This window comes from Tympanuchus pallidicinctus, unplaced genomic scaffold (assembly GCF_026119805.1).
Source record: "Tympanuchus pallidicinctus isolate F22 unplaced genomic scaffold, pur_lepc_1.0 scaffold39, whole genome shotgun sequence".
NCBI classification, from domain to species: domain Eukaryota; kingdom Metazoa; phylum Chordata; class Aves; order Galliformes; family Phasianidae; genus Tympanuchus; species Tympanuchus pallidicinctus.
This window is the reverse complement of record NW_026294757.1, coordinates 1,245,224-1,262,791: the sequence shown is the minus strand read 5'-3', so window position 1 is coordinate 1,262,791 and position 17,568 is coordinate 1,245,224. Positions and strand designations below refer to the sequence as shown.

The 17,568-nt window shown below is 56.9% G+C and overlaps 1 protein-coding gene across 2 annotated transcripts; it reads right to left on the bottom strand.

The window, feature by feature from the left end:
* Positions 1 to 5,366: 5,366 nt before the first annotated feature.
* Positions 5,367 to 11,087, bottom strand: EPOP (elongin BC and polycomb repressive complex 2 associated protein). Of its 2 annotated transcripts, none has more exons than XM_052700243.1 (3): positions 10,880 to 11,087; positions 7,189 to 9,632; positions 5,367 to 6,828 (listed from the first exon to the last, which is right to left on the bottom strand). In XM_052700243.1, the coding sequence occupies exon 2, from the start codon at positions 9,354 to 9,356 to the stop codon at positions 7,215 to 7,217; it is 2,142 nt and encodes a 713-aa protein (XP_052556203.1). In that variant the 5' UTR covers positions 9,357 to 9,632; positions 10,880 to 11,087; the 3' UTR covers positions 5,367 to 6,828; positions 7,189 to 7,214. The 2 variants fall into 2 exon arrangements, with proteins under 2 accessions (XP_052556203.1, XP_052556204.1); XM_052700244.1 differs by having other exon boundaries at positions 5,367 to 6,558.
* Positions 11,088 to 17,568: the final 6,481 nt, after the last annotated feature.

Below are 17,568 nucleotides of genomic sequence, written 5' to 3'. Positions count from 1 at the left end.
GGCCGAAACATCGCCGCACCGAAACGTCAACACGGAGCTGTGAGTATTCCTGCGTTGATTAGCTTCAATCACTGTCATGTGGCGTCGGTTGCAAGGATGGAAAAGGCCATTTCTGCAGAGCTGGGGATGGAGGAGCACCCCTTGCATCAGCCCCTCTGGGAAGCTGCGTGGCATTGGGGTGCAATGGGATAAATGATGGTCAGGGGTTCCTTCCCCTGAGCCCCCCCCCCACCACAACCACCCCCTCGATGCAACCCCAGCCCCACTTTCCTCCCCTCCCAGTGGGAAAATGCTGCTGTTCCTTCCCCTTCCGCGGCGCTGGGGTTTGGAGAACCTTTATAAAGATCTCATTGTTGAAAAGCAAAATGGGATCTCCTTTCCTTTTACCTTCCAGGGCAGCCCTAACCCCGCTCCCCTCGTACGAAAACACACAGGAAAGGGGTTTCTTTTCTGCTTGATTAGATTCAAAGGGATCTTTGTCTGGGGGTAGGTAGGGAGAGGCCCTCCCCCTCCTCCCTTTTGACCCTCAAGACTCAGTCTGGTTTTGGTTTAAACTGAGAGAGACAGCGTTGTGCCCGTGGGATGTTATCAATACAGACCCTGAGGGATGGAGGGGGGGGGGGGGGGGGGAGTTTTCTTCCCCCAGATCAGAACTGCAGTTGGCCCCCAGATGCAGAGGGGATCCCTGAAAGATCCCCCCCCCCCCCCTCCAATCTTACAGCCACCCCCGTGCCCCCATCACCACCTTGCAGAAGCTTCCCCCCCCCCTCCAAGCAGAGCCCCCAGCCCCAGGCTGCAGGCACACAAGGCACAGCAGCCCCCCATGCATGCAGCTGCGCATCCCCAGGCACCCACACCAGCTTTGCAGTGCGTGCAACAGGTCTGTGGTGCAGGAAATGCATCGCACGCTTTGTGTGTCCTTCTTCTTCTTCTTCTTTTTTCCCCCCTTTTCCTGCCTGCATTTTCTTTCATTCAAAAACAAATCGATGCGTTTTGTTGCTCCTCTGTTATCTTTACCTGCAATTAATTCCAAGGAGCCGCGTTCCCTTCCCACGAAGATCCCAATATTTCAATATTTGAATAAAAGGAGGGGAGGGGGGGAGAAATAAAAGGACAGCATTCATTATTCAGGTATTAACAGAACCCGAACGATTTTCTGTCCCAAACTCCCGTGAACGGATTCGCAGCTCTGCTCCACCGAAGGATTTCCCTCCGGGTGCCGGCGCTGCTCCCGATGGAGCGGGAAGATCCGGCTACGAAACGCACGATTACAAAACACAAATGCAAACTGCTGAACCCCGCACCGCTCCCCGCAAACCCCCCCTCCCCCTCCTACACTCAGTTTGGGTCCCGAATCCCCGAACTGCGCCACGCACGAGGATGGGTGGTGGAATGGAGGGGGTGCAGCGGGAGGACTTTGTTCGCAGCCCCATTACCAACTGAAAGGGGCTCCTCCCCCCAACCTCCCCCCTCTCTCTTCCCCCCCCCCCCCCCCCCCCCCGGGCGGCACAGCTGGACGAGCACAGCTGGACGAGCACAGCTGCTCCGTGCTGGGTTCACAGAGTTCAACCGCGCCGAGATTGGGAGAGATAGAGGGGGGGAAAGCTGACACCCGAGCAGCTCCACGGGCAGAGCCTGAGCACCCCAGGGGTAGCAGCAAACCCCCGACCCCGACCCCTTCAAGCCCCGGGTCGGTTACTCAGAACCACCCGGTTGTCCCAGGGTGGGATTTTGGGGTGCTGTGCTCTGCCAGGATTCCCACCTGGGTGAAGTTGGGGGGGTGGATCGGCAGAGAAAGACACAACTGTGCAAAGGAGGAGAGGGGTTCACACGTGGGGTGGAAGGGAGGGAGAGGAGCAGCCCCACGTGTGGGTCCCGCAGCGTTTCCCATAGGGGTGTTTGTGCCCTCGTGCTTTTCTGTGCTCCTGCTGCTGGGATGCAGAGCTCAGCCTCATAACAGCCAGGAAGGGGCAGCCCTACGTGGGGGTGAAGGGGCAGATGGGTTCTACATCCTCTGTGCTCCCAAATGAGGCCTTTGTCAAACCTCTCCTCGTTGCTGATTGTTCTGCATATGAAGCCAGGATGGAAATAACCCCAAAGTTGCAGCTGAGGCAGTGGGGCAGCTACAAAACCCCTCAGAGCTGAGGATACAGCATGGCAAAGCTTCTTTTTCTTTTCCTTCACCCAAAATCAACGCTGATGGGGAAGCAGAGGAACCCCAACCTCAGATCCTGGCACCGGGATTCACCCATTTCAGGGGCCGGGCTGGATTGAAATCCCATCACTCGGCGCTGCCCTTTTTTGTGCCGGATCCCAAATATCCTACAGTTGTGGGGGGGGTGATTAACAGCTGTAACGAATGGCTAATTGCCAGCGGTCGTCCGGGCGGTCGTCGGTATTTCCAGCTGAGATGGATCCCAATGTGCCAAACTGGAGGGGAAAAAATGGCACTGGGGGGAGCTGGGGGGGAGGGGGAATGGGGACCCCAACCCTGCAGCTCCTCTGCCCGGCCCCAGCGGTTCCTTAATGACAAAGGGCAAGAGGAGCAGCCCCCCAACCCCCCTCTCCCCCCCCGCCCCAAATCCACCCCCCAGGCTTGGGGAGGGGGGTAGGGGGGGAGGATGAGCACGTTTTCCCATATGGCCTCACGGAGGGTCATTTTCTTTCAGTCGCTCAGAGCATCGAGCCGACCTCCGGAGCTCCGTGGGTTGATCTGGAGAGAGGCTGAAGGACCCCGCGAAGTGTGGGGTGGGGAAGGGGAGGAGCTGCCACCTTCCGGAGGGGTTTGCAGTTCATTATCTTCATTCAGCTTTTCAAAATACATCTATTTTTTTTCATTTCTTGGCGGATTTTTTTTTTTTTTTTTAAGGGAGATATTGGTAACACGGCGGTTCGCCGGAGCCCCATAACTCACAATCAACCCTTGTCCATTCTCCCCTATTGACTGCGTGTAAACACGGTAAATGAAAGGCCTTTAGTGACACTTAATCCCTCACCTCCTCCCCCCCTCCGCCCGCCCGGAATGGGGCTTCGCTGCTTCTTTCTCACAGCCCTCGGTGTCACCGAACCCCCCCCCAAATTCATCATGAACGCCCTGACACGAAGCTAAATAAAAGCAGCCCCCCCCGCACCTTGCTCTGTGCCCTTTCCTGCTTTGGGGCACCAAAGAACCCCGAAAATGGGGGCTCACAGCTCTCTCCCACGCCGATCCCTGCAGATAATTAACGTAATTATTAAATGACCTTCTTTAAAAGATAATCGTGATAATAGCGGGGTCATTTGGCTGCAATCAGAGCTCTCTCTCTCCCCCCTTCCTCCATAGCAGCCCGTCCTGCCCTGAATCTTCCTGCTCTCTGCGGGGAGGGGGGGGGGTGCTGTTAGATTTAGGCTGAATTTCCTTTAGCAATGTGAAATGTTGGGAAGTGGAAAGCATTGCAGCTCGGATTCCTTTCCTCCAAGCCAGATCAGGAGCAGGAAAAAAAAAGAAAAAGAAAAAAAGGCGTAAAACCTGCGAATCGATTTGCAGCACAAACCCACCTCCTCCTGCAACGCCGGGTTTACCTGGCCGCCCATCGGGGGATGCTTCCGTGGCAGCGAAATAATGCGCGGCTCTTAATTAGCACTAATGAGGCTCTGAGCGCGGGTCCCTTTCGCTATTCCCGTTTTCCTCAGTGTGGGTCAGATCTCAACCCGCCCGGCCCCCAAATCGCTTTTCTCCCTCCCTTCCCAACGCGTTGCGGGTGGGAGCTGCTCCTCGGCTCCGGGTCGGGTTTGTTTGGCTCCGAATCTCCCGAAGCTCTCCAATAAGAACCGCAAAAGCACCCCAAATTCTCCTTCCACGTGAGGCACCGAATCCCGAGGCCCTCAGAACCAAACCACGGGGTTCCGAAGCGGAATGAAAGCAGCGATTGATTTCCTATTAAACACGGAAGAAAAACATTTCATCGGGGGTTAAAATCGGTCCGGAAACCTACGGTGAAGTCAAATCTACGTGTGTGCACTGGGGGCTGCGTGTTTGCACACACACCAACCCAACCCCACGGCCACAAAGCCCGTGAATATGGAGTGTGTGCAGCCAGATGCGGAGCTGAGAAAAGCAGCGTGGGACAACAGCGTTGGGATGGGTGCAAACCCCCCCCCTTCCTCCCCCCCAGCTCCAGGACGGCAGCATCCCAGCGTCCCCACACACAGCCGACACACAACAGAACAGCATTTCTTTATTTCTCAGCCTAGATTCCATATTGCACGCGGGAATGAACACTTTCATCGTCAGACACAAACAGCTTCAAATAAATAAAGGTACAGTCAACCTAAAGAGAACAAAACGATGCGCGCCTGGCAAAGCTCCGTTTCTCCCCTCCTCTCCCAACCCCCCCACGGCTGCCCCCACCCCCCCACAGCCATTCCCTGCACCAAAACGTGCCGTTTTTCAGCCCATTGATGGGCTCAGAATGATGGGGATTTTCCACCCAGCGACGCACATTGAGAGCAAAGGTCCCTGAAAACCCCGGCCCGACAAAAACCCTCCCGAACTGCAATTCCACATCGGATCCAAGCTGAGATTTTCCTGAGTCTCGCTGCGTTTTTGGAAGCAGCAACGCCCTTTTCTTAAAGTTTTCTTTATTATTATTATTATTATTATTATTTTTCCTCACAAGAAGAGCTCTGCCTTTTTCTCCTCCCCGGATGAAAACGTGAAAACGGGAACGACGACGACCAAAAAAATAAATCAGTTTTGCTTCTTCTGCACCCGTTTGGAATTCAAGTGACGGTGGCACCACCGGGAAGGCGCCTTCCTGTCCACGATGCCATCCTGGCCACTCGTATAAAATCTCTGCTCCCGACCAGAGGGGGTTGGTTGCACCCAGAGCTTCCCCTCCTCCCCGCTCTGTGCTCCCAAAGCACCTCTCTGAGTTCTGAGCTCCGAATAAAGCCGTTTTGGAGAACGCTTTGGGTTCCCATCTCCTATCCGGGGGGGGCTGAAGGTGGGGGTTATTTTGCTGCGTCGCCAACTTCTTCGCAACGTCGAAACGAGCACAAATGGAAGAGGCTGTTCCTGTCTGTCCCATTATTTTTGTGCCGTGAAACGGGGGGTTTATTTCCGCGGCTGGAAGAACGGAAAGTTCTGAGGTATCTTCGTACTGAATTCCCAGCCCTGCTGCCACCCACCTGCACCGCGCACCCACAAACCCCCCCAAAAAACCCCGAGTTGTGACCCGAACAGCCGCTGGGTGAGGTGATCACATCCCGGAGAGAAAACGTTCCTGAGTTATTTCTTGTCCTCGACCCCCCCCCCCCCCCCCATCCCCCCTCCAGGCACGCGGAGCGGCGCGCTCTGTTCGCTGCCGCTGCTGCTTTTTTCCCCGTTTGTTTTTTTTTTCCCCCGATTCCTTTGTCCTCCCGCTCCCAGCTCTCCATCCTCCACTCGGCCGCTTTTTTTTAATTCCTATGAACTGTTTTCCTTTCCGAAAAAAAAATTGAGGTTTTAATCAGAATCCGGGGAGAGGGAGGGAGGGGGGGGGTGGAGATGTGAGCAGCCACATCCCGGCCGCGTCGGAGCGCGGAGCCGATCGAGGGAATCCGAAAGAAATCCCTCCCTGCTCAGCGAGAGAGAAACGGTGGGGGAAGGGGGGGGGGGGGAGGGGGGGGGGGGGAAAGGGGGTGTAAACAAACCAAAAAAACCCGCTCCAAACCCAAGTAAAACAAACACCGCTTTTAGCAACAATTCGCCGTCTCCAATATAAACAGCGCTGAACAGAGACAAAATACGTTGGACGTTAAAAACGCCTTTTTCTTTCTTTCTTTCTTTCCTTTTTCTTTTTTTTTTCTTTTTCTTTTAACTCTCGGATAAAGTTTAACTCCCCCCCCCCCCCCCCCCCCCCACAAAAAACAAAAAGAAATATAGGAAGAAAGAAAGAAAGAAAGAAAGAAAGCGGGCCGTGCCGTGCCGGCTCCGGGGGTTCCGTGCTTTTCTCCCTTCCTCTCCCTCTTCCCTTCCCATTCCCCGGGCTCAGCTCTGCGATGGGCTCCCAGCCGGGGGTCGCAGAAAAGCTCCCACCCCGACCCGCAGCTGCGAATGGAAAAGAAGGGGAACCCCCCCCTCCTCCCCCCCGCTCCGTAAAGCCGCATCTCTGGGCTTCGCGTTCCCGAAACGAGACGGAGGGCTTCGCAGAGCAGCGGTCCGAAGGGCCGGCACAAAGACGCTGCTTTGCGAGGAAAGTTAAAGCGGGGTTTGATTTCCTCTGCACAGGGCGACGCATTCCCTCCGCATTCTTCCCCGCATTCCACCCCGGAGCTCGGGAAGGATCAAATTGTCCATCTGTGCGCTATTGCTAATGCTCCTGGATCCGATTTCTCGTGCCCGTAAAGCTTTTACAGGCCTGCTACCTTCGGGCTGTCGGAGCGGGTTGTTATCCAGCAAACAACCCCCTGCTCTGCCTTTCCTTTCCTGTTAATACACACGCAGCAGTCTCAAATAACTTCCCCTCAAAGCCTCCTGTTTTCTTTTAGCAAACAGCATTTCCTGCTCTTTTTAAAGTCGGTGTTTTCATCCCGTCCCTGAAGCAGACAGAAAACATTTGGGGATCGCGATTAACGCGGCGATTTGGGATCGCCGGCCGTCGGTTTCGTTGGGACGGAGCGGGGCCGAAACGCGAGTTTCTGCTGCGTGACATCATTCGTTCTCTCTGCGTGTGATTATTATGGGTTTAATCCAATGCATTTATGGAGGAAAAGGGAGAAATTGGATCTATTCTTTCCTCGTGTCGGCTTTTTTTTTTTCTCTTTTTTTTTTTTTTCCTTTTTTCTTTTTGGCATCCAGAGGTGGGGCTGCGGTTGGGGTTGGGGGGGGGGAGGGGGGAATTGATGGGGCGATGCTGAGGGCCCGGACCCCCCCTCACCCCCCCCCGTCTCCCCGTTCTGCCCCAAAGCCCCGTCGTGCAGCAGAGAAGGGGGGAGGGGGGCGGCTCCGAGCGCGTTAAACCTCCGCTAAACCAACTCCGGATCCCGACACAACCGGGACAACGGAACCGACCCCAACCCCAGCGGGGAGCTCTTCTCCTCCTCCTCCTCCTCCCTCTCCTCCTCTTCTTCCTCCTCACCCCCCCCCCTCCCGCCCCATTCAGCCCCGCTCAGCGCCCCCCCTTCCCTCGCCCCCTCCCTCCCCCCCCCGCATCTGCTGCGCGCAACCTTTCGTGCGGGGCCGTCCGCTGTCCTTAGAGATCCTCCAAGCTATAGCCCCGGAATTTGAGGCTGGGGGGCACCGGAATGGCGTTGCCTCCCACGTGCCATCTCCACAGCGGGTGGGTTTTGGAAAGGGCCCAGGAGTTTTTGCCCCCCAGGGAGGAGGCAGGGCACAGATCCCCGTCTTCCCCCACGACCAAGGAGGGAATACACGGGAAGTTGCCCATGAGGCTGAAGGAATTCCGAGGCGGGGTTGGCCCGGCGCTGCCGAGGCGTTTGCAATGAGTGTTTCCCTTTTTGGCATTCCTCCTTTGAGTCTTTTGTGGCCTCCCTTTGGAGGAGCTCTGTTGCCTTTCTGCCTCAGCGCCTCTGGCAAGGCGTCTGCGCTTGGCATTCCTTTCCGAGCCATTGCCTCTCAAAGCTTTGTTTGACAAGGTGCCGGGGCTCTCTGCTCTTTTGGAGCCGGGGGATTTGAGCTCTGCAGCTTTGCAGGGCTCCGTCCTCCCTCCGTGCCGCAAACTTTTCCCGTCCACGTTGAACCCTTTGGCGTAGCACCACAGCTTGGACTGCCGGATCAGGCGGTCGAAGTGCTCCCGCCGGGGCTCCGCCGCTTCCCCGGGGGGGTCCGGACCGAGGCCCCCAGCCAGCGCCGGAGATGGGGCCGGGGGCTCCGGGGGCGGCCCTTGGGAAGCCGCCGGCCCGGCTGCGGCACCGCTCTGCCTCTCCGCTCGGTCGCCGGGGCCTAACGAGGCTCTATTGTTCGAGGCATCTTTGTGCAAATCCTTTCCTTTGGCGCAGGGCTCCGCGCCCCCAAAGCCGCCCTCCTTTTGTGGCGGGTCCCCCCCGGGGGTGCCGCTCGGGGAGGGGGGGGGAGAGGAGGAGGAGGAAGAAGAGGAGGAGGAAGAAGTGGAGGCCTCCTGCTTCGCGTACGGCTCCGGCTGCGCCCCCGAGCCCAGGGTCGGAGCCGAGCTCAAACTTTCCGAAGTTGACGCTCGCAAAGTCCTGGCCCAGAGCTGCTGAGAGAGGAAGAGGAGGTCGGGCTCTGCCCGCAGCGCTTTGCCCGCACCCGGGGGGGGTTCCGACGGCCGCTCGTCGCCGAGGGGCTCCCGGGGGGGCTGCGGCTGGAAGCGGGGCAGAGCCGCCTGCCTGTACCGGGTGCTTTGCACCGAGTCCCCGCTGCACAGCGAGCTGCTCTCCGACTCCGAGGAGCTGCCCTCCTCGCTGCTGCACGACGTGTCTCCTTCCTCCTCCTCCTCCTCCTCCTCCGACGAGTCGCTGGAGGTGGCGGGGCTGGACCCCGCGAAGTCCAGGCTGGAGTCCGAGTCGCTGGAATACCCGGCAGAGGTGCCCTGCCGCTTGCAACCGGGAAAGGCGGACGAGCGGCTTTTCCTCCCCCCCGAGGGGCCCTTCTCGGCCTGGAAGAACCCTTTGGCGCAGCGGGGGCCGAGGCCGGGGTGGGGGGCGGGGGCTGCGGGGTGAAGCAGCGTCAGGTCCCGGGGATACGCGCCCAGCGCCCCGGCCAGCAGCCCCCCGCTCTCGGGCAGAGCGCAGCCCCTGCGACCCCGCGGGGCCCTGTCGAGGCCGGGGCAGTCCCGAGGGAAGGGCTGCGGGAGGAGAGCCGCGGGCGGCGGGCGCGGCTTGAGGCCGGGGGGCAGCTTGGGGCGGGCGGGGGTCGGGGACGAGCAGCAGCCGCCGGCTCTGCAGGACGGCAGCAATTGGGGCCGGGGGCAGGAGAAAAGCTCCCCGGGGTCCGGCAGCAGCAGCTGCTCCCTCCTCTTGCTTTTCCTCTTCCTCTTCCTCCGCCGGGGGCTGAGGCTCTTGCAGGAGGTGCAGAGAGCCTCCAGGTCCGCTTTGGAGATGAGCGAGCACTTCACGGCGCGGGTGGGCACCGAGTTGATGGCTTTGAGGGTGCGGAGCTCGTGGAGATCGCAGCGGCGGCTCTTAATCTTTAAGGTTTCCATCTTCTTGCTGATGGTGGTCCTGGGGATATCCTTGAACAGGTCGCTGAGGACCTGGGCCAGAGCAAACATCTGAGTGCCATTGATCTGTAAGTATCCCAAGTTTATCCCTTCGATTTCTTGATAGCCGGCGTGGAAATGCCCCGGCCCGGCGTCCCCATTGTAATCCATGGTGGCTGGAACAATCCCGAAGGTCCCTTCGCAGGTCAGGAACATTTTGCAAAGAGCGTTTACTTTGTCTCTTTCAAAGGGGGCATTGAAAGTAAGGACATATTTGTTTCCACTCCGTGATCACACATCGCTGCCCCTCCGGAGAGGTGGGGGAGGGAGCGGGGGAAAAAAAATAGGAAAAAAAAAAAGGGGGGGGGGGGGGGAAGGAAGGGGGGAAGCCAAAGCAGTCGATCGCCCCTTCAAACGTTCCAGTCAACGGTGTGCAGCATCTTCCCAACACCCCGCTCCTCCCGCACTGGAGCCGCACTTCTCTTCTTCCCCCTCCCCAGCATGAAAAAAAGAAGGAAAAAAAAAGAAGTCAAACATTTCGAGTCCTGCAGCTCCCCCAGCCAGGTCCCAGCCCACCTTCCACTCCCAAAATAATCCCTCTGGGGGGCGGGAGGGGGGCGGGAGAAGGGGTGTGTGTGTGTGTGTGTGTATGGGGGGGGGGATCAACAAGCACAGAGCCCTCCGCCGCTCACAGCCTCTGAGGTATCGGAGCGCACAAAGCTGCTCGGAGGGCCGGGGGTCGGGCAGGGGGTTGGGTTGGGTCTGGGGGGGATCCGTTCCGATCGCTGCAGCCTCTCCGGGCTCCGCGCTTCGCGTTCGGTTCGTCCCGGAGCTGTCGGACCCCCCGCGGCCCGAAGGCTGATTGGGTCCCGGCGCGCCGTGATGTCACCAACCCCAACATTTCACACGCACAGCCCCGCGCACACAATGGGCACCGCGCTTTTTCTCTGTTAAAAATAAAATAAAATAATAATAATAAAAAAAAATTTTAAAAAATAAAATTAAATTAATTAAAAAAAAATCTCATCAGGAGTCGCGTACCCGAGCTCAGCTCTCCGGGCGTTTTGTTTCAGCCCTTTTTGGGGGGGAAGGAGAGGGGGGAATTTCGGCCCTTCTATAACGCAGCCCTTCCCAAAACGTCCCCCTGGATCGCACCGTGGAGGCTCCGGGCTGCCGGCGAGCTGCTCGCAGCCACCGACTCCGCTCCCATTCATCCCTCAGCACTGAGAGGAGCCCTTATTAATTGCCAATTACTGCATTTATGGTCTGGAAGGAGCACGGGCTGGAGGTACGGGTGTAACTCCAGCAGCAGAGCGGAGCAAAGCCGCGCAAAGATCCTTCAAAACCCCTTTCTACTCACGCGGCCTTTATTCACATCTCACCTTTATCTCGCAAAACCCCTTTAAAAAAGGGGGGGGGGAAGAAAAAGAAAAAAAAAGACCAAAAAAAAAAAAAAACCCCCAAAAAAGGAATAATAACAATTAAAACAAAAATAAAGAAATCCTTTCGCGCGCCGTTGCGCTGCTGGAACTTCGGCGCAAAGTTGGGCGCTCGCTCCCCGCCCCACAAACCAAAGAGGGGATGGCAGAATTCTGCCTCCAAGAGGAAAACAAACCCCAAACCCACGGCCCTTCCCCGGCCCGGAGCTCCGCTCTCCCATCCCCTCTATTCCTCCCCAAATCCTGAGGAGGTCCCTGCAAGGAGCTGCAATGCGGGGCTGATTTGGGGGCTGCAGTTACCTCGGAAACCTTTTTGGGGGAAGGGAGGCTGCAGCTCTGCATTGCACGCCGCTCCCTCTCGAGCTTCGTCTGTCTCCCACATGAAAAGTCCCTGTCGGTCCTCCGCGGCTTTTTTTTTGTGGTTCGAATGGCGAAATCGGAGTAATTTGATAATAATGATTTGTTAAACTCCGCGTACGATCGACCGCAAACGATCCCGATTTAGAAACAATCCCAGAGGAGGAGGAGGAGGAGGAGGAGGAGGAGGAAGCGCATTCCTGAGGACGTGTGTAAAAAAATTTAAAATAACTCCGCCGTCGGCCGCGATTTGGGAGCGGGGATCACCTGATTGCATTCACCTTCTGGCTGCTGGGAGAGATGGGTTCCTCTGCGGCACAAACCGATGGCCGGATTTCTCCCTTCCCAGCACACGTGTGCGCGCAGCCCGCGGCCTCACCGGGCGGAGAAAATGCCCCGTTTCTGCAGCTGTGGTTGTAAGAGCGCGGTACGTTTCGCCTTCGTTTTTCCACAGGCAGAGAGTTTCCTGTGAGTAAAGGGTCCGTTTCCAACACAAACACGAAATTCTCTCTTTGTTTGGGGAGAGGGGAGGGGAAGTTTTGCATCGCGATGGTCGGAGCTGTGCGGCCGTTGAGGGTCCGGCTGGTCGCCTGGCTGCAGCCGCCCCGTGCACAGAGCAAAGGAGATCCCGGTTATTTTTGTTTCCAGCCCAAATCAAAGCCTTTTTTCTTTCTTTTTCTTTTCTTTTTTTTTTTTTTTACCTATAGCTGAGCTTTGCTGCGTGCCAGACTGGAGGAGGGGAGCTGGCATTCGCAGCCCCGTCCGATGCGGCCGTGGGTTCGATGAGGGGCTCTGGTAAAGAAAACACAAATCGGGGCGGTGCAATAAACGGCTCCTTGGGGTGCGTGGGGTTGCAGAGGGGGGCACCGGGACCCCCGAGCACAAAGCAGGGGGAAACGGCCTCGGAAAGCTGCGGCGTTTCCCTGCAAATCTCTGGCAGTGGGAACCCGAACCAGCAGTGATTTGATCGTGAATAAAGTTCAGTGTGGAATCTGGTGGTGGGGGTGTAAAAGGGGAGGGAAGGGGGGATTCGTGCAGATGCAGCTTGGTGTGAGGTGCACGGGAGCTTTGCAAACCCCGTGGGTGCATGGAGGTGTGCTGGGTGCTCACAGAGGGGAGCTGCTTGCTGAGTGTTTCACCAGCAGCACGACTGCTCTGTGCTGCTCCTGCTGGGGGTCGTGAACTGTGTGCGTAGCAAGGGCTGCATGGGTTGCAAAAGCTTCAAGGGTTGCATGGGCTGCATGGGTTGCAAGAGCTGCACAGGTTGCATGGGCTGCATGAGCTACAAGGGTTGCATGGGTTGCAAGAGCTACAAGGGCTGCATGGGTTGCAAGAGCTTCAAAGGTTGCATGGGCTGCACCAAGCCCTGGGAATTGGGCACACATTTGGAGTCACGGCCCATTCCTGCTCCCAGGGATGGAGGATGAGAACCTGGTGTTCCTGCCGTGGTTCTTCCCTTTCAGACGGATTTCTCCTCAATATCCACTGGGCTGCAGTTCCTGCAGGAAGCAGTGATGGGCTGCTGGGATTCTCCTTTTCCTTGGGGTCCCCAAGATGCAGAAGGATCCCCCCAAACACACACCTCCCAGCCCTACACTGTTGGACTCTGCCACGGCTCTGGGGACAATCACAGACTGGGGGGAGGCAAAAGCAGAGCAGGAACTCCAGAAAACTGCAGATGTGTTTGGGCTGACCCTGCTGGGAAGGAGCTGCACGTGAGGGAAACAGGAAAGGGAAAGGAAGAGGGAAAGTGCAGCCCTTCCTTGCGCTCCCTTCGCCATCCTGAGGTCACTCCTTGCTCTCTCTGCATTACTTCTCTCCCAACAAACCACTCTGCAGCATCCCCTGACAGCAGAACTTTTGGGTTCTTTGCTTTCCCAAAAACGACTGGACGACGAGGAGATCATCCAAGGATAAACGTGGGACATTTTCCCTCCAGCGAATTTCAGGGCAAGAAATCTGCCCCCTTTGTTTGCCCCTCTGTTTGTTTTCCCTTTCATTTCAGCCTGGAGAAGGCAGGGGAAGCCTCTGGTTGCTCACTGCACCTTGATTTCCTGTGAATTTGTCTTAAAAGCTCTTAAAAAAATGCTGGGAAAAATATATTGTTGTGGCTGAGATGAGCTTAAACCAAAGGATTCCTCACCATCCCATAGCGCTGCTGTTGGGAGGAGCGTGGCTGGACAGCCACAGCCTTCCCCTTTTCCCCGCAGCAGGGAAGGGCCCAGGGGTCCATCCCATCACTGCATGAGCTCATCCTTTCTCACCAAGAGCGTTTCTACATCTATTCCAAACACAGACAAAATCATTTCTCAGTTCTGGCATGGGCAGCACAGCACACCTGCCTGCCTTCCTTCACCTGGAGGTTTGCTCTGAATGCAGACCGTTCTGATTTGCAGCTCCCCCCCCCTCCAACCCCAAAAGACAAACAGCGTTTTTCAAACCTCCCAACGTTTCGTGTTGTCAAACTTGAAAAGGAAAACCTCCTCTCTTTTCTTTTTTTTCTCTCTTTTTTTTTTTTTTTACCTTTTACAAAGTATTTCTCCTGCCCGCCATTGATTGACAAGTTTATTATTATTATGAATGGATTCTCCCATTTCCCAGTCCTCTTCAAGGCCTGATGTGGATTGAGAGCCTGACCAGTTGCTTATTGACCCATGATGGCTATACAATGACCCCGCTGCCCCCAGCGTGACCCTGGGACCCCCGCAGGACCCAGCCCTGCAGAACAGCACTCTGATATGCAAAGCTGGAGCTTTATGAGCTTTGGGGAGGGGGAGGCTGGGAGTGGGCGAGGGTTTCCTTGCCAGAGACGTGTTTATTGTAAATAAAAAGGCAAAGGGGCTGCTTGAAAGGGATGCGTCCTAAAGGAGCGCAGCCATCTCTGCAACGGGAAGCCCTGCTGCCCTCCTTGCTGGTGGCGATGGCAGGGAGGGCTGATGCTCTGCCAGCTCTTCTCCCTGCTTGGGGAGCAGCTTTGGGCTGAGGATGAAGCCCCTCTGAAGGAGGAGGGCAGAGAAAAGCAGCGATTCTCCCCTCACCTATGCGCACAGTACAGCACCGGGAAGGGAGGCCTCGGGAAGTGCAGTGGTGGATGGATGAAACAACAAAGGTCGGGGCAGATAGCAGCGCCCATGTTGCCCTTTTGTCTTCCTCAGGGAGGGAACGAAGGGGAAATCATCCCCTCCTCCCCCCCTGAAACGAGGCTTCTTTCAGCAGGCACTGAGAGCTGATAGCTGGGCTCGGGGGTGGGAGCGCAGGGAGCAGCTGTTTTGTGAAGCAGCACTTCTCTCCATTTCAGAAAGCCAAAGGGGTCCCGCTCCCCACCCTCACTTAATGGAGATGCAGTTGTTTAAATGATTTCCCTCTTCCCAAAACAAATGCAGGAGAAGGGGAGCTCATTTTTTATCCTAATGGATGGACGGCTGAGGACAAGCCTTTGAAGAAAGCGGCTGTCAGCAGTGGGAGATACCCACAGCATCTGGCTTAGATAGGTAGAAAGCAAAGAGCAACCTGCATTCTTGGCGAGGATGGATGCCCTCAGATTATAAACCCCTGCAATCGTGTTGGGTCTCACCATAAACACAGCAGCAGCGCTGCTCTGATCCCCCCCCCCCCCGCAACACATCTGGGTTGTAAAGTTTGCTGCTTTCTGGCAACAGCAAACATCACTGTAAAATCTTGCTCTGGGTGAGCGGGGTTTTGGCTGAGGTGTTTGTTTGGTGTGACAGAAAGCATGAGTGTGAGTGTGAGTGTGAGTGTGAGTGTGAGTGTGCCCCCCCAGTGCCTCCAGGTGGGTGCAGGGTGGGAGCACAGAGCTCCAAAGAGCAAATCTGCAGCAGTTCCTAATCGAAGCCCCATGCGTTTCCATGCCGAGGAGAGCTGGATAAGAGGAACAGGCACCGTGTTCAAATATCCCAAATTAAGATGCAGCTCTCGGTCTGCAGAGCACAAACTCGGTACACAGGAGCACAGAGACACGTCAAACCCTCACGGAGCCCTGGAGCAAAGCGTCCGTGTGTCCCTTCACAGCTCTGTGCATGCACAGAACTCACAGAGGTCGGGGTTCAATCTGCCCCGGCGCCCCCCATCCTCTCGAGCTCCTCCACTCAGAGCTGCTCTGTCTGCTGCCAAACGGGCTCAAACCCAGCAGTGTGAGGTGCAGGCTGAGTTATGGAGAGGCTGAGGATCGTCCTCAGGTCCTTCTCACGAATGATTGTTGTGCTTTGGGTGTAGGGGAGGGAATTGCATCTGTTGGCCCAGATCTCTCTGGTCCTGGAGCTCTGCAGAGCTGACAGCTCTCACCTTTACCTGCAGAGATGAGCTTTGGCTGTCCTGGAAAAATAAAAAAAATGAAAGAAAAACTCAAAAAGTGGAGGAGGGGGGTTGGAAGGGATTGCACTGAACCCTGTGCACCCTCAGCCCCAAAATGCCTCCTGAGCAGGAACGGGTTTCCAGTGGGGTATTTCTCTGCTCCACCCAAAGGGGAGGCAGAAAAGAAGTGCTTGGCTTCAGCTGGGAAGGGGGGGAGAGGACGGGGGGGGGGGAGGGGGGATGTGGGGGTCACAGGAGGGGTTGGGTGGACGGGGGGGTCTGAGCAGAGAGAAAGGGATGGATGGGCTGTTGGATGGACGGACGGACGGACGGACGGATGGATGGATGGACGGAGTTGAAGAAACTGCCCTACAGAAGTCCTTTAATTCGGTCTGTGACGCTCATTCCCGCGTGTGAAAGCTCTCACGTCCTCGGAAAAGCCGACATCCGCCCAAGAGCGGACCCGGCCCCCTCCAGCCCCTCTCCCCCTTTCTCTGCCCCCCAGCCCCCGGCTCTGCCCCCCGTACCCCGGGGCGGGGGAACACGCGTTGCGGGCGCCCTCCGGAGGCTCCGTCGCGAGCGGCCCTCGGGGAGCGCATTTGGGGGGAAAAAAGGGAAATTTTCGGCTCGCCCAGCAGAGGTCCCCGCTGCCTTCCCTCTGCGGGGCCGGGGTTCCTCCTGCACGGAGCCGGAGCTGAGCTCTCAGGTGGAGCAGAAGAACATTGGATGGACGGACAGACGTCGGTAACGCGTCCTTAGCATCGCTCACGTGTGAGGCCGCGATCTCCAAACAACGGCCGGATTTCCATCCCTCCGCCCACCGAGGAGCGGCGCTCAGTGGCGGCGCTGTGATTTTACCCCTCTGGGAGCAAACCTCGGATGTCGGATGTCAGCATTTGGCAGTCGGTTCTTTCCCGAGGAACGGCCGTGACTCACCGGTGACTGCAACGAGTCACAGCCTCGACGTTTCTGATGAGTAATCGGGTGTGTGAGGAGGTCTGACCCCTCTGTAAGCGTTACTGAGCAGGCAGATGACTGAAGGGATGATCTGAACGCAGCGCGCATCGGCCGTGATAAATAACCAAAATTATCAGTAAAGGAAACAGTTGCTTCCTCTGACAAGTAATTAGGACATTTATAGTAAGCAGGCAGCTCAGAACAGCGCATGCAAATCTCTCCAGCTCGGTGATGAAGCTTTGGTTACAGCTTCCTTTCCATCCTTGCAGCTTTTGCTGAAACCCAGAGCTGCTTTCTGCCTCCTAAAGGTGTGAAGTGCTGCTGGAAGATGCCCTGCCCCACATCAGGCCCCAATTGTTTGTGTCCTACAGGGGTTGTAGGGGGCAGAAGGCGCTCAAAGGATCCCCTGTGTTGTTTTGAGCAGAGAGATGATGGGTAGATGTGGAGGGAAGGGACGGGGGTGGAGAAGAAGGGGTGGAGAATGAAGGGATGGGAGATGGAGGAATGGGGATGGAAGGCTATAGATGGAGAATGGAGGGATGGAGAATGAAGGGGTGAGGGATAGGGGATGGGGAGATGGGGATGGAGTACAGAGGATGGAGAATGAAGGGATGGAGGGTGGAGAAAGGAGGGATGGAGGATGGAGGGATGGGGGATAGAGGATGGAGAACGGAAGGATGAAGGATGGAAGGGTGAGGGATGGGGGTTGAGGGACGAGGGATGGAGAAATGGGGGTAGGGGATGGAGAACAGAGGATGGAGAATAAAAGGATGGGGGATGGAGGGTTGGGGGACAGATGATAAAGAACAGTGTCTGGAGGACAGGGGATGGAGAACATAGGGACACCCACGCTCACTTCCCATCCCCAGGCTGCTCCCCTGTTCCGTTCCCCCATTTCCTGCCCTCTCCCCCCACCCCCCCAAGCAGCCCCACAGCCCCAGCACTGCATGGGGACAGGATGTCATCGCCTGAACCTCAGCGCTGCTGCTCACAACCAGAAAAGCCACCGATCATTTCCTGTCAATATTTGTGGGGCTCTCTCAGCCCTGGCATTTCCCAGCCTTTGCAGCCCCTCAAAACAGCCCCCAGCACCCACATGGGGGGGGGGGGGGGGGGGGTCCCTGCAGCACCCAGTGCTCTCCAGAACGCCAGCAGAGAGAAGTCAGAGGGATTTGGGGCGCACAGAGAGGTGTGCAGAGCAGCTTTGCGCAGCACTTTGGCTGCAGAGCTTTGCAATGTGTTCTTTTGCATGCTGGAAAACAGCTTGAGAAGTCATTATAGACACACAGATTTTTATATATATATATATGTAGGCAATGGGGGAGGAAGGGAGGAGAAAGGCTGAGCCTGGGCAGGGTGAGCTG

What these genes read in the sequence shown, in the direction of transcription:
- EPOP (XM_052700243.1), bottom strand. Translation starts at nt 9,356, where the DNA reads ATGTTCCTGACCTGCGAAGGGACCTTCGGGATTGTTCCAGCCACCATG.